Source organism: Phyllopteryx taeniolatus, chromosome 6 (genome assembly GCF_024500385.1).
Source record: "Phyllopteryx taeniolatus isolate TA_2022b chromosome 6, UOR_Ptae_1.2, whole genome shotgun sequence".
In the NCBI taxonomy this organism is placed as follows: Eukaryota; Metazoa; Chordata; class Actinopteri; order Syngnathiformes; family Syngnathidae; genus Phyllopteryx; species Phyllopteryx taeniolatus.
In genome coordinates, this window is record NC_084507.1 from 15619336 (window position 1) to 15640303 (window position 20968).

At 40.4% G+C, this 20968-nt stretch overlaps 1 protein-coding gene across 5 annotated transcripts in view; it reads right to left on the minus strand.

Annotated features, from left to right (window-relative positions):
* grik5 (glutamate receptor, ionotropic, kainate 5) overlaps nt 1-20968 on the minus strand; it is a 204305-nt gene that overhangs the window by 24809 nt on the left and 158528 nt on the right. For all 5 annotated transcript variants that reach the window (XM_061776775.1, XM_061776772.1, XM_061776773.1 and 2 more), the window contains 6 exons: nt 16944-17051; nt 7597-7800; nt 5050-5163; nt 2875-2984; nt 2592-2765; nt 474-639 (listed from right to left, as the gene is read on the minus strand). In XM_061776775.1, coding sequence (XP_061632759.1) covers nt 474-639; nt 2592-2765; nt 2875-2984; nt 5050-5163; nt 7597-7800; nt 16944-17051 — 876 coding nt within the window. The remainder of the gene's footprint in view (nt 1-473; nt 640-2591; nt 2766-2874; nt 2985-5049; nt 5164-7596; nt 7801-16943; nt 17052-20968) is intronic.

Consider the following 20968-nt stretch of genomic DNA (forward strand, 5'->3'; position numbering starts at 1 on the left):
TCCTCCCAAAAAGGGATTTTGAGCTTTACTTCTCTTTTTAAACACACCGCTGTTACTTGTATTCTCAATGCAACTGTATGATCAAAAACACCAAAGGAATACAAACACTCACAAACTGGCATGTGGCCATATACTCACAAATAAACAAAAACACTCACCTACTCACATTCCCATATGTAAACACACCTACACGGAAAAACACAACATAAACACACACACATACACACACATACATACATACATAGACACACACACACGCACTTGTAGTGCAAACACAGATGCCAGCACAGATGCCCCGAGGTACTCTTGTAAGCAAACAAAAGCAGTCATCCCACTACCTAAATGTACGCCAAAGCTAGTGGAGGAAAAGTGGCAGATGTGAGGACAAACATTAAGACAAATGCGTCACAGCGCATTACACAAACTGTCAAGAGTACAACAACAACAACACAAGAAATGGAAAAAGGCAATACCATGAAGAAAGTCATGGTGCTGCCTCCGTGGATGGTCCCGTATTCGATGTTGGTCTGGTCGGCCAAGTCATCCGGGGACTCGATGGGGGCCTCCATCCTCTGCACGGTCAGGAAAGCGGCCAGGTTGGCCGTGTATGACGAGATGATTATGAGGGTGAATGCCCACCTGTACCATGCAGGAGGAACAGTTGTCAGTTTATGAAATATGACTGTTACTAAATATGCATCTCCTGTCTTTGCCTTAAGTATCTGTTTAGCTCCTAGCATTGATTAGCTCAGCACATAACTTCCAGTCTTTCTACAGCCTCAGGAATGCCCACAGATGAGTGTTTCTGTGAGCATTTATTCAACTGCTAGCCTTGAATCTTGTGGCAAGGGAAAGGAAGAGAGCTGCATGTCTGCTAAATGCCTAAATCTATATGATCTGCGCTTACAAACTAATCCAGGTCCTCGAGTTTGTTCGAAGGATTTGTGGATTAATAATTCATGTTATGGGAAGAGGAACAATCCTTTAACATCCCACAAGGGGAAATTTGATTTTACACTTGGTTTGTAATTTACATGCAATCAAAATGCAGGTTTAATTTGAGAGCTAATGATATGCACTGTAGTAGAACGAGGAGCTGTGCTAGTTAGTTAGTTAGTTTGACCTGCTCTGGACCAAACCAACCAACAAACTAACTTGTTATCCAGCAAACATGCATTTTGCATGAGGCTTCTAGCTAGTGAGTTAGGTCTTAAACTAGACTTCTTCTGAACCAAAAACATCCCTGACAACAAGTCCTTAAAGACTAAGCCAATGTCACTCCTTTTTTAAGTAAAAGCGTGGGATGAGGTCGAGCTAGTTAACTGACACCAAGCCCTTAAAGTGTGAGGTTAGACTTAGTTAAGTAAGAAAAAAAAGTCTGTTATTTAGTTTTGGTCTAAAAATGGTTTACACACCAATTTCTTAAAGGCCATGATAATCTTGCCCCAATATCAACTCTGCCTGTTGTGGAAAGCATGAGGTGTGAATTAGCTAAGGTTGACATGTAATGTAGCTAGCTAACCAGCTTGTTGGTTAGTTTGTTGGTTCACAGTACATCTTGAGCATACCTTGCCACATTGGACCCCAAAACATCAATTACACCTAGCCATCTTTTTTTTTTTTTTTACAAATCTGGCTTCTAGCTTCTTGTCAATTTGTTAGTTCTGGTCCAGCTTGAACTTACTTACCACTCACTAAAAGCATCCATGACCCCTAACTAGCTAACTCACACTCGCCTTACATTTTTCACACCAGGCTTGGAGCTAACTAGTTAGTTAGTTTATTTGTTAGTTTTGGTCCATCTTGAGCTTACTTGCCACCTACTCAAAGCATCCATGACCCCTAATGACCTACCTCGCCTTAAACTTGACACACCAGGTTTGAGACAACTTTAGTTAGTTAGTTAGCAGGATAACACAAGACCTACAATATTGACTCACACAAAACTTTGTAGATGGCCTGGACCAAGAAGTAACCCTTTTCATTTTGGTGCAGAACCAGATAAATGTACAAGTGGAGGATGTTTTTAATTCAGTTCAGGCTTCACAGTAACTACTACCAAAAGCTCACAACAACAAGGCAGCCAACAAATCATCTATGCATACCACATATATCATAATACAATCTAACAAAACATCCATATAACGTCAATATTAAATTCAGCATCATTAGCTCACAGCTCATAGAGATAAAGCTCTTCATTTGACTGCATCCCAGTCCAAACCCCCGTTGTTAACGTCCGTTTGTGTTGTGTTTAGTGCAGTGATTTCCAACCTTTTTGGAGCCAAGGCACATATTTTATAATTGAAAAATCTCATGGCCCCACCAACAAACACAAATGTCACAAAAAGTGGATACATTAATTACTGCGTGTACTTCCTGCCATCTAATAGAATAGCATTTATTTGTTCTGTCTGTCACTATGCCTCACCGGCATAAATACAGCAGATGAACAAAGATACATTATTTCTTGCAAATAATTTTTTGAGCAATTACATAACATTTTATAATTTCCCACGGCACACCTCAAGAGCGCTCATGGCACACTAATGTTCCCCAGCACACTGGTTGAGACTCACTGGTTTACTCACCACACTCCACTGACACATCTGGTGGACAAGGCCCTGGGCATTATTTCGGATCCCTGCTGCATGAAGCCGCCGACGGGGAACCATAAACTGTTGCCCAGCGTGTACTGGTTCTCCAGCATGTCCCGTCGTTCTCGCAGACACGGGTGAGGGTTGTACCACTCGTAGGGGCTCAGCCTAGGAGGGGGCACACAAGTCACTATAGAAGACTGGCATTTGATCGATAGACGCAATGAGGCCAAATGCACAAGCAAGTGACCCGCGCTAATGTAATGCAGTCAGCGACCTTGCAGCCAGGAAGAGCACGCAGCTCACAGCCAGGTAGGCGAGCAGCATGAAGAGCCAGACGGCCGGCGAGAAAGGGTCCAGGAAGGAGAAGTAACCCGGCTTACGACCCTGAAGAGGAAATGGCGTTGGACAGACAGACGGCAAGGTACAAAAAGAGGTCACGTCTCAGCAGTTTGAGAGAAAACTCCCAGCATGCAACACAGCGGGGCGCTACCACATCCTACGCTTCCATCCATACTGTTTCACAGTGTCTATTGCCCAAAAGCTCATTAGCAATGTAAAGATGCAAAGTCTGAGCGTTACATAGCATGGGGCTTTTTTAGGACCAATTTCATTAGCAATAGCTCAACACGCATATTATGAAGCATAAATTATAAAAAAATATATATTATGTACTGCCCTGGAAAGGAGTATAGGGGCCTCACTGAAAAGACAAAAAAAAAAAACACTACAAGAATAAATTCAAAGGATGACAAAAAAAGAGTACTAATGATAATAAAGCCGAAATATTACCAAATTCATAATATTATTGGAATTAGTCACGACACTACTTAAAAATCAAAGAAATACGACAATAAAGTGAAATATTACAAGAAAAATAATCAGAATATTAAAGGATATTAGTCAATGAGAGTCAATAAAAGTCAATGAGAAAACAGTCATAATTATGGTAAAGGGTAAATGGACTGCACTTACATAGATAGCACTTTATCTACACCATCACAGTGCTCAAAACGCTTTAACAAAGATATGAGATAAAAGTCAACAATAGTTGTAATAATGAGAATGAAGTCCAAATATTTGTTCAGAGTTCAACAAAAAAATTTTAACTAGAAAAGTCTTAATTTCACTATCCATCCATTTTCGAGAAAAAGTATTAAAAAAAAAAAAACTGAGAATACAATAAAAAGTTAGATTTAATAGAATTACAAAAAAAGAGTAATCATTAGGAGATTAAAAGAAAAAAAACCCTTAATATTACAACACACTACGAAAATAAAACAATGAAAACAAAGTCGTAATTATGCGAATAAAGTCACATTACAATAAAGTCATAGATTTAATAGAATTATAAAAAATACTAATGAGAATAAAATTTAAAATATTACAATTAAAAAAAATCTGAATAGACACTTTGAGTAAAAAGTCATAGAATAACGAGAGAAAGTCTAAATTATGAGAATAAAGTCCAAATATTTGTCTAAACATTTCAAGAAAAAATATATTGTCATTATTACATGAAACAAAATCAAAATCTTTCAATAAAAAGTAAGAACATTTCTAGAATAAAATTGTAAAATCATAACAATACCAGAAAAATTCTCAATAATATGACAAGTCAAAGAATGACGAAAAGTTACAAAAAATAAAGAAATAAGTGACTACAGTCACTTCAGTTCAAATATTTAAGGGACAAAGTTCTAAATTACAAGAAAAAAAAGACTTAATGTTATAAGAAAAATTCATAACTTTGCAAGAATAAAGTCGTAAATTGAAAGAACTTAGTGTATGAGAATTAATTTGTAATATTATGAAAATAAATGACAATTATTACCATCATAAGGTCGTAAAATACTACTAAAATCCTACTATTACAAGAATGAACGTCAATTCAACGAGAATAAAGTCAGAATGTCTTCGAGACAATCTACTATACAAAAATATGCTTTTACTAGAATATAGTCATATACTGTGAAGAAAAGGTGTAAATTACGATTTTTTTCTTCCTAATATTGCGACTTTATACTTATATGCCTTTTTTTCCCCTGTGTGGCCGCCTACTACTTGTTTGTCATTGTCATAACATCGACATTTAACGATAAAGAACACAACAGCGATACAATGGAATTCTTTACCCAATTGCCAGGTATGCATGGTAGAAAACGTTTCTCACGGGGTGTCGCTCCAATAATTTATGATGAAAAAATGTCATGACGTAGTTCAAACCGACTGAAGCGACACCATTTTTGGCCCATGTTGAGATTTCAAGTAATGTTTCCCAAACAGGAAATCTGAACCTGAACGTGATCCATATGAAACCGTGATCTGTATTCTGCGTACTGTTTCCAAGCAATGCCTTTTATTCTGTCATGGCCAGTAATCTTTCAAAAGGTGTAAAAGTTTGTCAAAAAAGACCAAATGAAATCCAGGATGCCCTTGAAAACATCCTTACCAGATGAACCCTATATAGGATGCTGATCCCCAGGGTCATAAAGGGCTTTGAGAAGTCGATCACTTTCTCCCGCTCCGACGTGATGGTGAAGCCCGCCACGGCCAGGTCGGCTTTCTGCGGGGACGGATGAAAATAGATCAAATACGGAGGATGGTGAGCAGCGGAGGGAGAAGAAAAGAAGAAAAAAAATAAAAGCAACACAAGTGGTCAGGTGGGTTCGAAAAATAGAGCAGTACGCACTCGATTGCAGCGGCATAGTGGCACTACGAGAGTGAATGCACTTGAAGAGACATTTGGAAAAAAGGGAAAACATACAAATGCTTCCTTCTCTCCATTCTATCCATCAACTAAATGAGGCTAATTGTGGGGAAGCACAGGCTTGGCAGGTCGTTCCACCTGTGTAACCCTCCTCGCATGCCTGCGCCCCCCTCCTCCATTATAAGCTAATTGATGAACATTCTAATTAGAGCCGAGTGATCAGGCAATAGTGGTGGTGGTTGGTGGAAGGGGGAGTTGGGAGGTAGAGTGTGGAGAGTGGCAGACTCCACAAGGGGACCAGTCTGGTAATTGAAGTGTAGCATGTGAAGATTAAGCAGAGCAAGGCGGGAGGTGGTGTTGGGGGGGCTCTCATTAGCCCGCTAAGCCCCCCCCCCCCAAAACATGGCTGTCACATGCACCCAAGGCATGGACGGGATGAAAGGGACGACACGGGCAATTTTGGGTCAAGTAAGCGCTCGCTTAGAAGGAACTATCAACTGAGGAAATGAGAAGGAACAGCAGAGTTGGGCTTCAGTTGGTGTGTGTGTGTGTGTGTGCATGGATGTGCGTATTCAACTCCTTGTGCAAACAGTGGGGGGGGGGGGGGGGGGGGGTGAACAGGGACGGGCAAACTACGGCCCACAGGCGGCCCACTCTGTTCTTTAATCCGGCCAATTGACAATGTACCTGATTAAGAATCCTGCCATATTTGTTGCAGTCATTCAAACATTTTGACCTAGAAATGGATAAGTAAAACGTATTGATTCATTTTTATTTATTTTTTAGAAATTTATTTCATTTAATAATTTCTTAATATATTGTGAACTATTTTACACACACACACACACGTTTTAATTAAATAATTGTTCAATTAAGTGAAATTGCAATAATAAAAAATGAGCATGGATTATTGAAATAATAGTAAAAAATAATTTGACATATGCATTTAACATTATTAATTTGATGAAATAATTGGTTAATACATTGTAATTACATTAATTAAAAATATAATTTAAATTGAGAATTAATCCTGATTTTATTAAATGTTGAAAAAAATCTGCCTCCGCCTGCTCTTGGGTCCAGCTACTCCCCACAAGTGACATAATATGTATTAACAGTAAATAGTGTGTGTGTGTTGTATGTGTGTGTGTGTGTGTGTGTATATATATATATATATATATATATATATATAGACAAACAACCATTCACATTCGGATCCCCACCTACGGACAATTTAGAGACTTTAATCAACCTACCATGCATGTTTTTGGAATGTGGGAGGAAACCAGAGTACCCGGAGAAAACCCACGCAGGCACGGGGAGAACATGCAAACTCGGCACAGGCAAGGCCGGATTTAAAACCCGGGAACTCAGAACTGTGAGGCAGATGTGTGAAACCAGTCGCTCACTGTGCCGCCATCATCAGATTACAATATATACTAACATCATATTAAATGGATTAAGAATGGGATATCCCATTCCTAATCCATAGGGATTAATATGCCATCGGTCCACCCTCTGCAGTTATAACATCCTAAGCTCTTCTTGGAAGGTTTTCCACAAGCTTTCGGAGTGTGTTTATGGGAATTTATGACCATTCTTCCAGAAGCGCATTTGTGCGGTTACACGCTGATGTTGGACGAGAAGGCCTGGCTCAGTCCCCGCTCTAATTCATCCAAAAGTGTTCGATAGGGTTGAAATCAGGATTGTGCAGGCCAGTCAAGTTCATCCACATCAAACTCTCTCATCTATGTCTTTATGAACCTTGATTTGTGCACTGATGGTACACGCGCGCGCACGCACACACACATACAAACACACGCACACAAAGGATTAGACAAAACCAGACAAGACACTAGACAGATGGGCGATACTAAATTGTGAGTTTTTATCGTCTTGTGTGGACAGTTTGGCAGTAAAGTCTGATGATGCGCCATGGAACACAAAACACTCCTAACTCGACCAAAAGTGGTAAGAAAGAAGGAAGTCTCACTATGAGGAAATCCATCCATTGTGTTCCACAATATGTCACTGCGCCGCCTAGTTATTGTTTTACACGTATTTCAAAATCTTGCTTGACAGTCCAAGCACAAACACGTCTGTGTTTGTTAGCCAGTTTCCTGCAAGTCTCCACGAGCTGCACTGCATAACAATGAAGCTGTTCCTAAAACTTATAGCTAGTTGTATTGCATTATTTATTGATAGACAGTGGCTGGGCATTGTAAAAATTGTTTTGAAATCCAAATCGAAGCTGACCATTGTGTTTAGAGGTTTCTTTGGAGGACTCACCCTGTTGATAAGCTCTCCGACCATGCCCGTCCAGGAGCCGTTGGGCTCGGGGGCACCGTACAGCCCGTCGTCCACCAGCTTGATCTTGAATGAGAACTTGAGGATGTCCGCCAGCTCCCTCAGCATGTCCACGCAGAAGCCCTCGTACTGGTCGTTGCCTTGGAAGTCCTGGTAGTTGTCCTTGCGCATCACATACGGGTTTTCCTGAATATAATAGACAGGTTTTTTTTTTTTCTAGATACAAGCAATTTAGCCAATTTTCTGCTTTGACTTGCAAGCTTAATTTTGAGATAAAAGCACTGTATGGTAGCACTGACTGATTTTACTTCACAAGAAGCAGCAGGGCGGCACGGTGGCCGACTGGTTAGAGCGTCAGCCTCACAGTTCTGAGGAGAAGCGGCTCAGAAAATGAATGGATGGATGGAAGAAGCAGCAGTTTGTCGGATAAAATTAGTACATATTCTTCAAAAACGAGGCTTCAAACTGTTTATTGCCACTCCCATTTGAAGTTTACTCTCAAACTAAACAAAACATCCATCCATCCATTTTCTGAGCCGCTTCTCGTCACTCGGGTCGCGGGCGTGCTGGAGCCTATCCCAGCTATCATCGGGAAGGAGGTGGGGTACACCCTGAACTAGTCGCCAGCCAATCGCAGGGCACATAGAAACAAACAACGGGCAATTTAGAGTCTTCAATTAACCTACAACGCATGTTTTGGGGATGTGGGAGGGAACCAGAGTGCCCGGAGAAAACCCACGCAGGCACGGGGATAACATGCAAACTCCAAACAGGCGGGGCCGGGGATTGAACCCCGGACATCAGAACTGTGAGGCAGACGCTCTAAACAGTCACGCACCGTGCCCTAAACAAAACAAAGAGAATTAAACATTGTGTCTTTAAAACAACCACATAGCTTAAGCCTTTAGTCCGCTAACTTAAAACATAACGGAAAACACCATAGGCAATGATTAGCATTTAGGTTGCGCTATTATTAAGGATATTTAAACGCAAATGGTACAGCAACACATGCAGACAGATAATATAACAGTACTGTCAACATTAATGGCGGGTGAATTGGTTGCCAAATATGAGGTTTAAACGTACAGTACAGTAGGTACGGGAAGTATTCAGACCCCCTTAAATTTTTAACTCTGTTATATTCCAGCCTTTTACTAAAATAATTTAAGATCATTTTCCCCTCATTAATGTACACACAGCACCCCATATTGACAGAAAAAAAACAGAATTGTTGAAAGTTTTTGTAGATTTATTAAAAAAGAAAAACTGAAATATCACACATCCATAAGTATTCAGACCCTTTGCTGTGACACTCATATATTTAACTTGGGTGCTGCCCATTTCTTCTGATCATCCTTGAGACGGTTCTACACCTTCACTGGAGTCCAGCTGTGTTCCATTATACTGATTGGACTTGATTAGGAAAGCCACACCCATGTCTATATAAGACCTTACAGCTCACAGTGCATGTCAGAGCAAATGAGAATCATGAGGTCAAAGGAACTGCCTGAAGACCTCAGAGACAGAATTGTGGCAAAGCACAGATCTGGTGATCTGGAAGGTTACAAAAAAAAATTCTGCTGCACTTAAGAGCACAGTGGCCTCCATAATCCTTAAATGAAAGACGTTTGGGACGACCAGAACCCTTCCGAGAGCTGGCCGTCCGGCCAAACTGGGCAATTGGGGGAGAAGAGCCTTGGTGAGAGAGGTAAAGAAGAACCCAAAGATCACTGTGGCTGAGCTCCAGAGATGCAGTCGGGAGATGGGAGAAAGTTCTAGAAAGTCAACCATCACTGCAGCCCTCCACCAGTCGGGGCTTTATGGCAGAGTGGCCCGACGGAAGCCTCTCCTCAGTGCAAGACACATGAAAGCCCGCATGGAGTTTGCTAAAAAACACCTGAAGGACTCCAAGATGGTGAGAAATAAGATTCTTTGGTACGATCCGACCAAGATAGAACTTTTTGGCCCCAACTCTAAGCGGTATGTGTGGAGAAAACCAGGCACTGCTCATCACCTGTCCAATACAGTCCCAACAGTGAAGCATGGTGGTGGCAGCATCATGCTGTGAGGGTGTTTTTCAGCTGCAGGGACAGGACGACTGGTTGCAATCGAAGGAAAGATGAATGCAGCCAAGTACAGGGATATCCTGGACCAAAACCTTCTCCAGAGCGCTCAGGACCTCAGACTGGGCCGAAGGTTCACCTTCCAACAAGACAATGACCCTAAGCACACAGCTAAAATAATGAAGGAGTGGCTTCAGAACAACTCCGTGACTGTTCTTGAATGGTCCATCCAGAGCCCTGACATAAACCCAATTGAGCATCTCTGGAGAGACCTGAAAATGGCTGTCCACCAACATTCACCATCCAACCTGACAGAATTGGAGAGGATCTGCAAGGAGAAACGCCAAAGGATCCCGAAATCCAGGCGTGAAAAACTTGTTGCATCATTCCCAAAAAGACTCATGGCTGTATTAGCTCATAGGGTGCTTCTACTAAATACTGAGCAAAGGGTCTGAATACTTATGGCTGTGAAATTTTCGTTTTTCTGTTTTAATAAATCTGCAAAAATTTCAACAATTCAATTTTGTTCTGTCAATATGGGGTGCTCTGTGTACATTGAGGGAAAAAATGAACTTAATTGCCTTTAGCAAATGGCTGCAATATAACAAAGAGTAAGAAATTTAAGGGGGTCTGAATACTTTCTGTACCCACTGTATACGTAGTGTGTTCAACTGGGTTTTCTCCTGGAAGTTCCTAACCAAACCTGGCACACTTCAATGAAAACGTCGTTCAAAAACCTCTCACTCACACCAGAATGAGCGTGTTCTTAATAACATTCATCAGGCAGGAATAAACTAAGTTCAGTTCACATTCGTCCAAAAATATGGACAAGTTCATGAACTTTTGTTCTTTGCACTCGTTCAGGTACAACACTGTCTACTGGAACGCTATCACCATATAACATGAGATAATCTTTAATAAGACACATGCTGCTTCACCAAAACTTAATATCTGATTACTTGGAGCAGATTTCCATTAACTCATTCACTGCTTAAATGATCTATGAACTGAGGTAATTACACTTAAAACCATTCTGCCATGAAAAAGGGGGTGCTTGCTTGAATAGAGCTCTACTATTGGCTCTCAGAATTTGCAGGTATACCTAATGACCGTTTAGTACTGTTACTTTCCAGTTACTGATATTGCGTTGTATCTCAAACGCCCTCACAACTGTACTTTCTGTAAACGTTATCACCTGTACCGTGTCTGACAGGTCTTACAATTGTGCAACTTTTCTGTTTATATGCAAAATAAAGTCAAATCAATGTTAGTTCGTGTATATTTGACTCCCAGACTAAAATAAGATGGAGTTTATTTAAAGGGAATAGCTGCAACCTTTACAGTCGCACACAAATGCTCTTTGTTGAGTGGCGTCTGTGTCTCATCACGTCAAACTCCTTTGGGGCTTTTTTTTTTTCTTTTCCTCTCTTGTTTTGAATGACTGCAGGTTCCTTGGCATCTTCTTTCTCTGTTAAACTTACACTTGGGAACAGTTTTGTGTAATCCTCCAGAGAGACAGAGAAGAGAGCATGTGGAAGCTCACATATCGCATTACTGTCTCTGCCAAATACAAAAATCACAGCTTTTTAAAAAAAATATATATATTTGACCCAAAAAAAGTTACTTTCTAGGCTTGTGTTGCTTGTGGTACTATCAGACTGGGCGGAATTACTAAGTCATTCACAGTCAAGTATTCTTGAAGGCTAGTCATTGCAAAAGACATTTTCCTCCTAATATGAATTTATTCTTTTAATAGTTCAATTTTATTCTCGAAATTCTTTGAATATACTTATGTATGTCTTTTTATTTCATAATATTACTAATTTATTCCTGGAAAAATAGAACTTTTTGTAATTTTACTATTGGATTAAAGTGGTGCCTTGAGCTATGAGTTATAAAATAGCACTCTATAATATTCTTCCAGAAAAACATACAGTAACGAGATAATTAAATGTAAAGAATTAGAAAGTCACTGATGGTGTACTGGTACACTCGCCAGACTTTGGTGCGGGCAGCGTGGTTTCAGTTCCCACTCAGTGACTGTGTGAACGTGAGTGCGAATGGTTGTCCGTGCCTATATGTGCCCTGCGACTGACTGGTGACCAGTTCAGGCTGTAGTCCGCCTTTCGCCGAAGTCAGCTGGGATAAGCTCCAGCGCCCCGTGACCCTAACCAAGATAAGCGGTGTTGGAAATGGATGAATTAGAAACAGTTTTTGCCATATTTTTTTTACTTCAGTTCAATGGACATTGTGCTGTTCCTTCTGGTATGTGCACCTTGGCCATCTGGGGGAAGTATAATACTGTAAATAAATAAGGATATACATGAGACGTCTCAGCTCCTCAGTATGCCACAGTAATTTTAGTCGCTATTTGCAGAGAATAAAGTATATATACACGTGAGTATTTTTATCTATCTATTTGTGTTGTGGGTATAACACAAAAAGTGGTGTTTGTGTTCAAATAGCCATTGCTTTAAGACTTATAACACCATAACACTGATGCTATAGGATAGCCTGTCGATGGCGTTTTGCATTGTCAGCATTAAGCAAAAAAGACATACCGAAAGAAAAGTTATGTTGTTTTAAATACACAACGCCTATTTCTCTTTGTTTTATGTTTAATTTGACAGGAAACTTTAACTGGGAGTCCCAAGAAATAGCTTGAAGCTTCTTTTTGTCAATGAATGATCACGGCTTGTCGTGAAGGGAGTTGAGTTCACTGCCACCATAGCAAGTTCGTATCTCTAGTTTTGTAAAGGCAGAATTTTTTATACATCTTTTGTGTACCTGTCCCTATTGTTGTGCTACATATTGCTGTGTAGTCCTCCGGTGACTCACAACAAATGTTATTAAGATATAGGGCCAATTAATCTGATGATGCGTTGTGCATTTGTACGTTATGTCTGGTGCTTGTTGGGCCTCTGCATGGCACGTTTGCATCTCTTTCCCATGAGATACTCCCAGCGCGACTCAACTCCAATAGCCAATTAGCCTTGTGCTTTGTTTTTTTTTTACAGGAAAGAAAATGAAAGGGCCGATTCATTCTGGCTGCAGATACAAGTCGGAACATAAAAACATTTGCATTCCAAATAGGTAGAAGGCAGTATTCAAAAGCTGTGTGAGAACACGTAGCATAGCAAGGACAAAATGCTCGCATTAACATTCTAATTAAATGAGTTTAAGTGTGTGTTTTTTTAGTACTGCAATCTCAGCATGAGTGGCACGGTGGACGACTGGTTAGCATATCTGCCCCCCAGAGGCAGCTGGGATAGGCTCCAGCACACCCGCGACCCTAGTGAGGATAAGCAGTACAGAAAATGGATGGATGGATTCTCAGCACGCAGCCTACTTCGCACTCAAAATTGGGGGCAAGAGGTACCACTGGGAACGCTTGGAACTCATGGAACTCATCTGAACGAGCGCTGCCGGAGAAACTGTAGCGCAGACCGTAAAGGACGCACACTGCAGTGGCAAACGTCACATAGGTAGCTGCACCCTGTCAAAAGCGAGGCTCCCGGCTGTTGAAAGCACGGACGGTTACAGTGATCACAGTGCTTTGTAAGCACCTTACAAAACACCCTATCAGAGCACTATGTCTGCTTCACATCACAAGTCAAAGCTTTCCAGGGAGTATTTTATTTAATGAAACAACAAGACATTTTATGCTTTAATGCGTCGCCACTTCAAATTATGGAAGATTATTTCTCTTCTCCGCAGTGCAACGCGCCATTTGTAAGTAACATGCATTGGCACAACTGAGCATGTGCTTGTGTAAATTTGTAAGTTTGTTGGATTGCATGAATGGAGTTTTAACAGCCACATTGAAGGAGTAATTTTACATTGTATTCTCTAAACAGTCAGTAGCCTTAAAAGGGAGTGGAAGAACCACACACAGCTTGGTCTCACACAGTAGTGGGATGGCATTGCACTCCTCAACGTGGCTGTATTGGACTAAAAAGAAAGCCCAAAAGTGTTTAGTTGCATTTAGGTAAGAACTTTTAATTCCATTCTTCACATTATGGAGGTACTCGCTGATAAACACAACACTGTCGGACGAATATTGTCATGCTGGAGGTCCTTGACCACAGACAGAATCTGGGCTCATCGCTGAACATAAAGTTCCTCCATAAGTTCAGGTGGAAGAGCCATACAGAGCTGCAACATAGAGGTCAGGCAAGGTCACATAATGCTGTGGGATGGCATTCCACTACTCAACAAAGGAGTCGTCGTAAATCAACCAATGTGGTTGTGTTTGTAATCTTTGAATAAGCAGGTCTCGCTCGACTCATTGCTGAAGATACAACCCCACATTTCAGCCACAACATACAGGTCACCAGTCTAGTCACACACTGGTGTGGGATGGAATTTCACTACTCAACCAGGAGTCCTCACAAGTCAGCCAATGTGGTTGTGTTGGGCACGCTAAAGAAAATTCCAAGTTTGGTTGGGGTTGGCCCTTTGTATTCCATCCTTAAACATTTTGGAGATTTTGTGACAAAACACAACACTATGGGACAAGCATTGTCATCACGGAGAATTAAGTTAGCTCACAGATCATGGGTAGAATCTTACTTCATCGATGAACAGCGCTAGTGACCAACACAATCATGTTGGTCGACTTGTGACCACTGCAGGAGTGGATTGACACCCCATGTCTGTGTGTTACCATGCTTTTGAAAAGTAATCTATGTTACGACCGTGTGTGGTTCTTCCACATGTCACTGAAGCTCCTGACCAGAAAATTGCCATTATGTCTTGTTTCTTCCTTGTCAGTGATAAGACTTTAATCCTCCAGTCTTCCAAGGTTCCAAGACACTCAATCCCACAGAGTTGTGTGAGAAACTTTTTCCAGATTTGGGAGTAGACCAAATGACGTCCTGAATCCAACAGACCTGAACACTTGTGGGATTGGCTTTTGTGTGCTGTGTGTGCTAGAGTGCCCAACACAAGCGATTCAGAGAGTGGAATGCCATCCCACAGCACTCCGTGACCAGGCTCTTGTGGCTGTTTATGCTTCTTACACATGCTACTCCAGGCTCATGACTGTTAATTGTAAAACAGTTTCTTTCTTGTTACTCACAAGACTTTAAGCATCCAAGAACACCAAATGAAAGTCGATAGCAACAGCAGAATAAGATGGCAAAGACAGCAAAGATTTGGCACGTTTACAGTTGTGCTGCTCATCAAACAAATACATGTTCCTTACGAAGGGGCCATCATAAATAAATAATAATAATAAACAGGCTTTCCAGTTGTATGCAAATTAATAGCAAGAAGATTTGTTACAACAGAGAACAAAGATACTAAACACATTTCCACACACTCTTTACATGGGGACACCTGCTTGGCCAATGATAGCAAGTAGGCTACTTTTAGTTTAAGAAAGCACATACTATGCGTTTGTGTGCATGTGTGTGGGTGCTCTTGACTTTTCATATCCGTTCTACTTGACACTAGGTGGGTGTCTTGCTATGTGGGTGTAATGTGGTGCTGAAGGTAGCATCATTCCATTCCATTCTATTCCTGTGCAAACATTTCTTAGTATTTCGAATTGGCTGAACTGGCATTTCTTAGGCTTTCATTCCAAAGTGAACAGAGTTGGGGGGGGGGGGACAATTCTGGTTGGACAATGAAGATACAGTAGTTGTTATGAAAATGATAATAAACAAAAAATAATTTTGGGGACGATGACCAGATTACCACTAGATCTGATTAGATCAGAAAATTTACTTTTAAATTGTTTGTATATACTGTAAATAGTTTGGTCACTGGAGTTTTTTTTCTCACAACCAAGTCAATCTCAAGAATGTTCCTGTGAGAAAGCTGTTCTGAATTTTGATGGATTGTGATGTAACAGTGGGGTTAATTTACATAATGTAAAACAGAGCTTCTCCACCCAGGAAATGACAGCCAGGCCTATGTGGTAGCTTCCCTGCAACCCCCTAGCTACACCCCTAGCTGTCACTGTAATGAAAGCTGAATTCGGCATGGGCCCAGCAGTGAAGAGTGGCTCATTTGCATGAGATAGGACCGCTGCCTCAATTCAGGCTGATTTTAGTGAGGCAAATTTTCTAGTTCAGGGGTGTCAAACTCATTTTTGTCATGTGAGACAATGTTGTGGTTTCCCTCAGAAGGCTGTTATGTCTTTGTAATCATGTTATTGTACAACCCCAATTCCAATGAAATTGGGACATTGTGTTAAACATAAATAAAAACAGAATACAATGATTTGCAAATCATGTTCAACCTACATTTAATTGAATACACTACCAAGACAAGACATTAAATGTTCAAACTGATAAACTTTATTGTTATAAGGTATATACAGGTTTTGGAGAAACATATGCTGCCATCCAAGCAGGTCTATTATGGAGCGTAAAATACGACAACAGAGACCCCGGACTGTTGAACAGCTGATGCTGTACATGAAGCAGGAATGGGAAAGAATTCCACATACAAAGCTTCAACAATTAGTGTCCTCAGTTCCCAAACATTTATTGAATGTTGTTAAAAGAAAAGGTGATGTAACACAGTGGTAAACATGACCCTGTCCCAGCTTTTTTGGAATGTGTTGCAGCCATAAAATTCTAAGTTAATGATTATTTGCTAAAAAAAATTCGAGTCTCTCAGTTTGAACATTAAATATCTTGTCTTTGTAGTGTATTCAATCAAATATAGGTCGAACATGATTTGCAAATCATTCTATTTTGTTTTTATTTACGTTTAACACAACGTCCCAACTTCATTGGAATTGGGGTTGTATAATACCTCATCATATTGTTCCTAACTGTATAAACAATTGGCCTTGCATTTGGTTGTTTTAAAAACATATTGAATTAGAAATGTAGATTTAATTGAAATTAGTGACAACAATATATTGGTAAACAACTTTTGTTCAATACTACCAGTAAAAATGTCTGGTAAAATTGAATAAAATTAGCACATTTAGTACAGATTTTCAGCCAAAATGAAAGGAACAAATCCATTTGACAAGAAACATGAAATAGACTCTATTTGCTTTCGTAGGCGATATAAAATGGTGACCTCCTCTGCTCGAGTTTGACACCAGTGAAATTTGTTCCCTACCCCCAGTAAACAATCACAGTAATGGAAATATGGCCAATAAGGTCACTGCTGTCAATATTGTCACACCAACTCAAGCAATAAGTGAAAGAAAGCAGGACCCAAAAGACACACACGCACACACGCATGCACATACTGTGATCTCCATTGTGCTGCTGCCCCCGAAGGAAGGTGTGACATTACCAGAATGGTGGTGACAATGAGGGTCTTGTTGGCAAGCGTCTCCGACACATTAATATCCAGGCTGGTGGAGTTCATCGCCAAGGTGTTGTTGGAGTACCAGATCCCAATCTAATCAGAGGAGATGGGGGGGTGGGGGGGGAGAGAAAATGTCCGTCAAGCTTCCGTAACCAACACAATCCTACCCCGGGAGAAATATGATCCAATTTTAGAAGGTTACATTCACCGTCCCAATGTGACACAAAGAATGCAAAACAAATGGAGGGGCGCAAACACAAATAGATCGCAGACAGAGGATAATGATAATTAAGGTGCAGCATTGTTACTGTAAAGCTGCCTGGTGCTCTCGGAACACTAACATTTTGGAACTAGGCCTATCCAAAAATTGCAGTGGTGTGAAAAGTACAAATAGTGAGTTACTGTACTGTACTTGAAAATGTGTGGCGCGTTATGAAGCGTAAAATACGACAACGGAGACCCTCGGACTGTTGAACAGCTGAAGCTGTACAGCAAGCAAGAATGGGAAAGAATTCCACCTACAAAGCTTCAACAATTAGTGTCCTCAGTTCCCAAACGTTTATTGAATGTTGTTAAAAGAAAAGGTGACGTAACACAGTGGTAAACATGACCCTGTCCCAGCTTTTTTGGAACGTGTTGCAGCCATAAAATTCAAAGTTAATGATTATGTGCTAAAAACAATAAAGTTTATCAGTTTGAACATTAAATATATTGTCTTTGTAGTGTATTCAATTAACTATAGGTCGAACATGATTTGAAAATCATTGTATTCTGTTTTTATTTATGTTTAACACACCGTCCCAACTTCATTGGAATTGGGGTTTTACATTTCAAAGTCTGTACGTCGCAATTATAGAAACCATCAAAGTGGACAAAAACGCTATTGACCAGCATACAACTGTGCAACAAACAACATCCGGAGAAGTTCAGATTCAGTATTTATCTAATAACATTGAAAAACACACATTTAAATAAAATACTAATATAAAATATAATACTTATAAGATATGCTGATTATTAAATGTATTAATTTGTACAGATCAGTACAGACACATTTTGCTAGTCAAAATTGGCTGTAACAAGTTGACTCTGATCAGCCAATCAGAGGACATAAAAAAGCTGACATCATTGAGAGCCAGTTTGCTGGCCCGGTGAGGACAAATTTGAAATCTGATTAAAGAAACAGTCCCATTGCTGATATAGTGTCAATTACATCAGGCAGCACTACTGATTCTGAAGGCCTGGGCAGATTAGATTGGCAACACACAGAACGTTAAGTCTGATTCGACAAAAATCTAACATACACATACTGGAAGCACTGCAGCCTATAGAAGGGCTCCAAAAAGAAAATAATAGACTGTTTGCAATAAATTAATACCATTTTAATTTGACCAATATTAAAATTTAGGTTATGAATGTAGGCTAGTGTTTCTGATAGTGTTTGGAGCCAGCAGAGAAGGCCTTGTTGGGCCTGACTTTCCACCATTGTACGATGCATAACAACAGCATTTTTGTAAACAAGGTAACAGTCTGCATTTCGTGGGCATAACCTGTCACAAAAGGTCAATTATGGTGTAAATCTTGGAGAATGTTAAACGTCATTTGTAGTCGCACACAACTCTGTTGGGCTATTAAACAGAGGACCTTGGCAATGCTTGGTATTTCTGTGCTTTGCTAACCACTTTATTAGCCGTCATACACAGTACACACGCGTTGCCTTAATTGACCCCAATGGGGATCTCCGCCAAGCATGCGCCACATTGTTTCATTATAAACAAATCGATTCGTGGGTGGGAATCTATTTTTCTTCACTAGCGTCTTTCTTCATATTTCACTTTTATGTGACACTAAAGTCACTTAAGTACGTAAGTGTGCCATTACGATCTAACAGGCTTTACAGCGGTACAATGGCGGCGGACAAACCTGTTTCGTTTTGCAATATATCAACTGGTCGAGCAAAAAAAATAAAAAATAATAAAAAAATTAATTTTTTCCTTTTCTCCATCCCACTCTGACATTTTATCCCGGCGCTGAGCTTAAACGTTAATTATAACAAGTAAGACGCCGAATTAAAGAACAGCACGGTTTTTATCGGCTGGCATTTGGCGCTAAACGCGGGGGCGCCTTGTAAATGAGCGGCTCTATCGAGGGGGAGAGAGAGTGGCCTCATCCAGTCAATGAGCCGCGCACCCGCGTGTGCGCTAGGGGTTCATTTAATCCCGCCTTTGAAAGGACACGGCTGGTCAGTTCGCTGCACAGTGGCTTGACAAATACATTTTTGGCTCCTGACCAGCATATCAAGCATAAAAAAAAACTGAATCTTTCACTGAAGGTCGTGGGGATTATCCATAAAGAAAACACACACAAAATTCAAAAATAAACATTAACACAAGTAGGAGAGGGGATGATAATGATTAATCTGATTTATTACGCAGCCCTGAATGCACCTCAAGCTCATCCTCAGCTCCCTGAAGTCATTAGTGAAATGAAGAAACTGCAGGGATTTGTTACAAAAGAGTTTCATGATAAAAATCCCCTCGATGTAATAAAATAGTCTTTGCAATGGCCCTTTGTCCTGACAGAAGTGAGCTGGTTCAAAGGGAAACCTAAAATTGCTTCTTTTACTCGCCCTTATTATTCTTAGTCCAAATATATCGCCAATTTTTACAGGCGCGATCATCCTGGTAGATATTTTTGTCTGGTAGGAGCCACATGCAACATTTTGGAAAACTCTAGCCCTGAAGCCAGTTTCACTTACTAACATGACATTTAGGAGACTCTATCACGAGTAGAAAAGTCTCAAGAAGCCATGTCCGAACAGACTCTGGAATTCTGACATTTTGGTATTTTAGGGTCATTTTGGCTATTTGCAGGTGTCCTTCATAGACAAACTTGTCCTAGAGATTTTGTTTGACTGTTAACAAATTACAGAGGTGCCTTAAGATATGAGTGACCCGACTTGCGATTTTTCGAGGTGTGAGTTGTTGTTGCAGTGATTTTTTTTGCTTTGACTTGGTGGCATGGTGGCAGTAAATTAAACTCAACTCACTTCACAACAGGCAGCAGTTTGGCAGAAAGTGAACAATTCTTCAAAAAGAAGCTTCAAGCTGTTTATTCACTCCCAGTTAAATTTTACAGTCAAACTAAACAATACCAACACAATTGCAAATTTTGTATTTCAAACCACCACATAACTTTGCCTTAAAATGGGAAACACCATAGATGGGCTAATTATTATCATTGGTGTCGCACTGTTATAACGTTAAAGGAATGAATATCTGAACAAAAATGGTGAACACATGTAGACCGATAATATAACAATACTCGGAGGCATATATTCTTCAACCTCTGCAAGGAACAAATAATACTGTGGATTACTGAGGAGCTGAGATGGCTCCATTTATATCCGTATGTCTGTGTTATACTGCACCCAGTTGGCCAAGGCGCACAAACCAGAAAAAGCAGGACAATGTCCATTAAATTGAAAAAAGGAAGCAAAAACTGGTTTAATTTCTTTACATTTTAGTGTGTAGAGTGCTGTATTTCTTTCATTATCTTATTTTTTTTTTGGGGGGGGGAGGGGGCAGGGGTGGATTAGTGGCATTTCCAGTGACTATAATGGGGAAAGATAATTTAAGATACGAGTGTTTTGAATCACGAGCATGGGCACAAAACAAATTCAACTCTTATTTCAAGGCACCACTGTACACTGGATTTAGTAGAAAGAGGGCGATGCTAAATTAAAAAAATGTTCCAAAAAGTTTTCGTCATTGTGTGTTGTGGGCGTTACACGGCAGCAAAGCACACAATCCCTATATATGGTAGGTTTGGCCTGGTGTCCTCAGACACACAAGAGTCTCACAAAGCCATGTTAGCTGTTAGCTAAATTGACATTTAGTCAGGAGCGTGATTTTGTTTATTGCCACACCTCATAACTGCCACACTGATATAGCTGAAATGTTAATGTTTCATTATGCTGCTGTTATCCCAGCTCAGTGTTGCTGACTTGA